The 7,296-nt window shown below is 39.7% G+C and overlaps 1 protein-coding gene across 1 annotated transcript; it reads right to left on the reverse strand.

The window, feature by feature from the left end:
• Positions 1 to 2,249: 2,249 nt before the first annotated feature.
• On the reverse strand, positions 2,250 to 3,209 carry LOC122472056 (olfactory receptor 2AE1). The gene has a single exon (XM_043561371.1). The coding sequence runs from the start codon at positions 3,207 to 3,209 to the stop codon at positions 2,250 to 2,252; it is 960 nt and encodes a 319-aa protein (XP_043417306.1).
• Between the last annotated feature and the right edge of the window lie 4,087 nt (positions 3,210 to 7,296).

Here is a 7,296-nt window from a genome sequence, read left to right on the forward strand (position 1 = left end):
CAAGAAGCAACCCTCAGATACATGGCCAAATGATTTTCAACAAGGATGCCAAGATCCTTCAATGGTGAAAAGAGTCTTTTCAATAAGTGATGCCAGGAAAACTGGATATTCACATGCAAAAGAATGAAGTTGAACCTTTACCTTACACTATATACAAAATTTAACTGAAAATGTATCAAAATTCTAATGTAAGACTTAAGACAATAAACATAAGGGGAAAACTTCATGATATTTGCCAATGATTTCTTGGATATTACACACAAAGCACATGCAACTAAGGTAAAAATAGGTAAGTTGGAATACCTCAAAATTTAAAACTTCTGTTCATCAAAGGATACAATTAACAGAGTGAAAATGCAACCTATGGAATGAGAGAAAATATTTATAAGCCAGATATCCGAAAAGGGGTTAATATCTGGAATATATAAAGTGATGATAATGATGTAGTGTTAAATCTCTTCTCAAGGGGAGCCTATATAAAACTATGTTATTTACTTTTGACAGGTGCTAGCATTGCATGGATACCCTCCATAGAGTTGGCCTAAATTGTTTTTCCCAAATAATCTTACAGCATCCCTGACAAGGCCATAGTTGTATGTGTAGAAAGAGAGGTAGTAGAACAACCACCTCTATCTAATTGGGATTGTGAACCCACTGTGCAAAACCCTTGAGCCTTCAGAAACAACCCAGGCACAGTTTCTATAAAAATCAATTCCACTTGGGGTGCCCGGGTGGCTCAGTCAGTTAAGCATCCAACTCTTGGTTTCAGCTCAGGTCATGATCTCATGGATCGTGAGTTCGAGCCCCATGTCAGGCTCTGCACTGACAGTACAGAAACTGCTTGAGATCCTCTCTCTCTCTGTCTCTCTGTCTCTCTCTCTCTCTCTCTCTCTCTTTCTCTCTCTCTCTCTCTCTCTGTCTCTCTCTCTGCCTCTTCCCTGCTCTTTCTTTCTCTCAAAATAAATAAATAAACTTAAAAAAATCATTTCCACTTGATACTGGAATGTTACAAGGTAAATCCAGTCTTAGGGCTAAATGGATAAGAAGGCACCCAACTGGTGGCTCATCTTATAGAATGCCAAAAAGCTGTTTCTGAAAAGGAAAATACTTTCTTGTGAAAAAAAAAAGGCATAACTTTTCTCTCAAAGTGTTATTCTTCTTGAAGATGGTCCCAGGGCTTCACAACTTTTTTTTAACTAATAGGGAAGTAAGATATAGAAATTTTCCTCACTTTGGAATCCCTCAGATCATTAGATCTCAGAAAAATTCACTGAGATGTCAGATCTCTTTGCATTTGCATGAGATTAACATCTGGCTGTCTGAAACAAATGAGTCTTGCCAAGCCATCTACTGTATTATTCATTTTTATAATCTCTTCCCCTTTCTGAGTTAAATATCATTAATGTCATGTGAGATAGTTAAAACAATCTACATTCTTTTCATTTATTAATTTATGCAACAAATAGCTGTTGCACACTTACTTCATGTCAGGCTCTTTTCTTGGCTCTACTGATACAATAGCAAACAAAGTAAAGTCCTTGCGCTCAGTTTCTCATGTTCTGGTAAGACAAACAATAAGTATAATATAATATAATATGCAAAATTATGCAAAGTAGTATTATAAAGTTGAAGCAGGGGACAGAGGATGCAGAGTGCTGTTTTAGATATGGTAGTCAGGGAAGCACATTTTGGCAAGGCTACATTTTTAAAGAAATCAAAAGGAAATGAGGGAGTGTCTAGTAGTTTCAAGAGTTGATCTTGGATTTCTTAGCCTCCAGAACAATGAGAAAATAAAATGCTTGTTGTCTAAGCTGCCTAGTATATGGTATTTTTGTTATAGCAGCCCAAATGGGCCAAGATAGTGCTCTACAGTGCTTAGGTGCCTGAGACCACAAGAATACTGGAATTATATGCTAACCACTTGATTTTGGCAATAGTCATCAGGTATCTGGAGCCTTGAAAAGTCTTAGAGGTTTACACAGATCGGCTAAGGAGTTTATCCCATTCCACTCTTTTTTTTTTTAACATTTTATTTATATTTTAAAGCTTATTTATTTATTTATTTTGAGAGAAAGTGTGAGAAAGAGCAAGAAGGGAGAAGGATAGAAAGAATCCCAAGCAGGGTCTGTGCTCTCTGCCCCAACACAGGGCTCAATCTCATGAACCGTGAGTTCATGACCTAAACTGAAATCAAGAGTCAGAGGCTTAACTGACTGAGCCACCCAGCACCCCCCATTCCACTCTTATACTCAGGATAACTGCAATTGCCATCTCTGAATGAGAATCTCCCTCCCCATCACTCCTCTCAGAGCCTTGGCTACATCCTTATTCCGGAGAGTATAAATCAAAGGATTCAGGGTAGGAGTAATGATGCTATAGAACACAGAACCAACTTTGTCTTGCAGTGGAGTTCTCTGGGATCTGGGCCTCATATATGAGAAGATGCAGGCACCAAACCAAAAGGAAACCACAATGAGGTGAGAGCTACAAGTGGCAAAAGCATTTCTCTTACTCCCAGCTGAACGCATCTGAATGACACTGTGGAGAACGAAGGCATACGATGTAGAAATGAAGAGGGTGGGGAGGAGGAGAAGTACAATGCTGATGATGTACACTATGGTCTCATATACAGTGATGTCTCCACACACCAACTTCAAAATAGCTGGAAACTCACAATAGAAGTGGTGGATTTTTCGAGACCCACAGAAAGGTAAGTGCATCAAGATCACTGTGTGAATTAGAGAGTTTATGGATGCTCCCAACCACGACATGACCACCATCATCAGTCCCACCTTTCTGTTCATTAGAACAGTATAGCGAAGTGGATGACAGATGGCAACATAGCGGTCATAAGACATGAGAGCTAAGAGAAGACACTCAGCACCACCCAGAGACAAATACAGGAAGTGCTGGGTTGCACAGCCCACAAAGGAGATGGTCTTCTTGCCAGATAGGTAGTTGGTAGCCATCTTGGGGATGGTTGTGGAGACATGCATCAGATCCATGAGGGAGAGCTGGCTGAGCAGGAAGTACATGGGTGTATGAAGCCGAGCATCAGCACAGATGAGGAGAATAGTGAGCATGTTGCCACTCACCGCAATAAGGAAGACCACTATGGTTAAAGAGAAAAGGAAAAGATGGGTGAGAGAGTCATCAAAGAGCCCTTCAAGGATGAAGTCTGCCAGAGAGGTCTGATTCCTCTGCCACATGTCCCCTTTCTCAGTCCTGGGGAAAGAGGAAAGAGATGAGTGTGATATCAGAAATACCGGGGTTCAGCACACCTGACAGTAAGCACCTTTTAATCTAGCAAAGAATTTGAGAAGAGAATTTTTTTCTATTTCTGATTATTCAACAGCTCTAATTATTGAAATAAACTTTTAGAAAAAGAACTCAAATCTCTCTTCACAAACGTGATTAACTCTGAAAATCCAGAATATCTACATTCTGTTAAGTGCCATTCTTCAAAACAAGAGTCTCTCCTCATTAAGGAAGAAGTGTGTGTGTGTGTGTGTGTGTGTGTGTGTGTGTGTATACACATAAGGAAGAAATATATATATACACATACATGTGTATATACACATATATTTTTATACACATATATGATGTATATTTTATATATTTTTATATACCTCATATACGTGTATTTTTATACACATTATATATGTGTATATCTTTACACACATATGCTTTTATATGTGTATATATACTTTATGTGCACTAAATTTTATATACTTTATATATATACTTATGAGTATGTGTACTTTTTTATAAGTATAAATATAAACATATACGTTTAGTGGATTGTACAAAAATTTGGGGGCGCCTGGGTGGCTCAGTCGGTTAAGCGTCCGACTTCGGCTCAGGTCATGATCTCGCGGTTGGTGAGTTCAAGCCCTGCGTCGGGCCCTGTGCTGACAGCTCGGAGCCTGGAGCCTGTTTCAGATTCTGTGTCTACCTCTCTCTGACCCTCCCCCGTTCATGCTCTGTCTCTCTCCGTCTCAAAAATAAATAAACATTAAAAATTTTTTTTTTAATTTGGCCTTACACAGTTGTGAAAGCTGGTTAAGCTGTCTATATAAGGTTGTCACCTTTGTGTCTGATCGTTCAACTTGAGGTCTGTAGGGCAAGTGGTAAGGAAGGGAAAATGGATATAAAGGGTGGTAGACCAAGGGCAGACTGGAATATACAAGCCTAAGCTACAACCCCACAAGGGCAGACTGAAACCCATGTCAGTTCTTGTTGCCTCTGGAATTGGGGGATGTGGTTATTTGGAAGAAGCAGGGGCTCTTCCTAATGAGGCTAAACATGCACACCTGGCCCAGAAATCAGAGAGGATAAGTTAGGAGGATCCAGGGAAATGTAGAGCAATCGCGGGCCCAACAGCTGCTTTCACACCAAGAGATTAAGTCAGCAGATCAGCAACCACATATGTAAACTACAAAATGGCTACTTCCTTTATGCCCTCTAAATCTCCCTTAGAATCTCTCCTATGGCCCATCTTCACCAGAAAAGCACAAAAATGGGAATTCTGGGAAGTATAATTCACCCTAGCAAAGAGGACATATTACAAAACCACCAGAGTCCATCCTCTGTTGGCTGGACATTCATACACATTTCCTTAAAGCCAATGAACACAACAAAGTCATTCTTCTGCCTAACATAACTATCCTGCATACAACTAAAAATGTGCAAAATATTTGTATAAAAATAGGGAAGAAATACCCATTACTATCGTCCACAAAATAAGTCATCCTATCCAAGCACCAACGCATTCTGTGGACCACAGTTAGCACGTTCAGTCACTCCTGTTCATGTCAATGGACTCACAAGCAAAGTAGCCATGGCAACAGGGATGGTGGTTATGCATGGGCTCAGCAACATGGACCTCTACTCACTGAAGCTGGTCTAGCTACAACCACTGCTGGGTGCCCAGTCAGCCAACAGCAGAGACCAACACGGAGTCTCTGATAAGGCAGCATTCACCAAAGGAATCAGCCAGCTACCTGGTGGCACACTGATTATGTTGGACTGCTTCAAATTCGGAAGGGACAATACTGTGTTCTTACTGGAATAGACACTTACTCTGGATATGGTTTCACCTTTCTTGCCTATAGTGCTACCAGCACAACTACCACCTGCAGACTTATAGAATACTTTATTCAACATGATGGTATTCCAAGAAGCATGGATTCTGAATAAGAAATTCATTTCACAATAAATGAAGTGTGGGATTGGGGCCATGCTCATGGAATCTACTGGGCTTACCACAGTTTCCACCATCCTCAAACAACTGGCTTGATAGAATGGTAGAACAGCCTTTTGAAAACTCAGTAACAACACAATGGAGCGATGTCCTCCAGAATGTGGTATGTGCTCTAAGTCTGCATCCAGCTTAGAGTGCTGTTTCTCCTATTGCAAGGGTTCACTGGACCAGGAATCAAGACGTAGAAATGGGAGTGAGTCCTCTTACTATAATGTCTGTAACTGTTGTCCCCCAGCAAAATGCTTGCTTCCTGTCCTTGCACTTTTAGACTTTGCTGATTTAGAGGTCTTAGTTCCAAGGGGAAGTATTCTTCCACCAGGTGACACAACAATGATTCCATTTACTCAGAGTTGAGACTGTCACCCTGCCACTTTGGGATCCTCATATCACTGAATCAACAAGCAAAGGAGGTTACTCTACTGGCTTGGTGTGATTGATCCTGACTAGCAAGGAAAAACTGAGTTGCTACTATACCATGGGGATAAGAAGGAGCACATCAGGGATGTAGGGTATTTTCTATGGTGTCTCTCTATACTCAAATGTCCTGTGATAACAGTCAGTGGAAAACTACAACAACCCAATTCAGACAGGACTGGTAATGGCCCAGATCCTTCAAGAATGAAGGTTTGGGTCACTCCACAGGCAAGTAAAATGACCCTGTGGAAAAAGGAAATATGGAATGGGTAGTGAAAGAAATAGTTATAAACACCAGCCATGACCATGTGACCAGCTGTAGAAACCAAAAGTGTAATAGTCATAGGCATTTCTTCCTTATTTTAATATGAACATTTTGTACATGTATATTACCCAAATATTTTTGTTTTCTTCCCCTTAGCCATCCCTTTTTCTAACAACAGATATATTAATATAATTAATTTCATATCTCAGTATGAATTTAACTAGATTAATATAGTTAAATATTAAATATCTCAGCATTTAAGCTATAGGACATAAAAGCAGGAGTATAATCAGATAGGAGTATAATGAATTTTACCTAAAGACAAAAAGAGGATTTTGTATCCTCTTATGGGGAAATGCTTGATGTGTTTTATATTCTCCTCTTGGGAAAAGGATAACATGTTTTTTCATTATACATGGGATAGTTGTATCATGTTAGGTGGAAGGGTAACTTGGTATTGTCTTTATTGGGAAGTTAAGTATAGTTTAAAGAGTTGTGTATAGGTGCCAAGTGAACACATAACAAAGCCACCATATTTATGTACCTGGACACAAAAAAAGATATGTTCTGGGTAGACCTGAGAGCCTTCAAATCGGGCTGATAAAACTAGGATTATGAAATTTAATCATCCAGATTTCCCAATCAGCCCTTTATCTAATTTTTATGTGAATACTGACCAGAATGATAGTTTGGTCTCCATGGGAAAGCTCAACTCAGCAGAATAATAGTCCAAATTGATCCCCAGCCATCCCTCTTTATGTTTTTCCTCCTGAACATTTGCTTAGATCTTTATACATTCCAGATTATCTACTTACTTTTTAAAGCAAATAACTCAGAATTCAATGTATTCTTCAAAATATAATTTGACCACTAAGAAAGAGGTCACATTTTCTCTCTCCAAATTAATGCAGTCTGGGATTATCTATCTGGCCATCCCCCTCACATTGCCATTTCAAACTCGCCTCTTGTGGATTAAGAGCCCAACCTTCCCCATGCTCCCTCCAGTCACTCCAACCCAGTCAAAACATCCACATATTTCCCTTTTACTTAGATATCCATACTCTTCCCCATCTCCTTCCTTCTTGGTTTCCATCTTTCTCTGTAAGTCTCCACAGTGTAGATTTTTCCATCACCTGATTCATGTCCCTTCCTCTCTTAGGCAACTTTCCTAATAATTTCGCATTTTGATTTGTGGCCCTCAAGTGACTTTTTCTTCTGCCATTTCTGGCAACTTTGTTCACAAACTGTCCAAACATCACCCTTTGACTAAAGAGATGGGGAAATAAGCTGACAATACCAGAGGATACCCTAACTTCTAATAAAGATTTCCTAGATACCTCAAGCCCCAGCATTA

This window comes from Prionailurus bengalensis, chromosome E3 (genome assembly GCF_016509475.1).
Source record: "Prionailurus bengalensis isolate Pbe53 chromosome E3, Fcat_Pben_1.1_paternal_pri, whole genome shotgun sequence".
Lineage (NCBI taxonomy): Eukaryota > Metazoa > Chordata > Mammalia > Carnivora > Felidae > Prionailurus > Prionailurus bengalensis.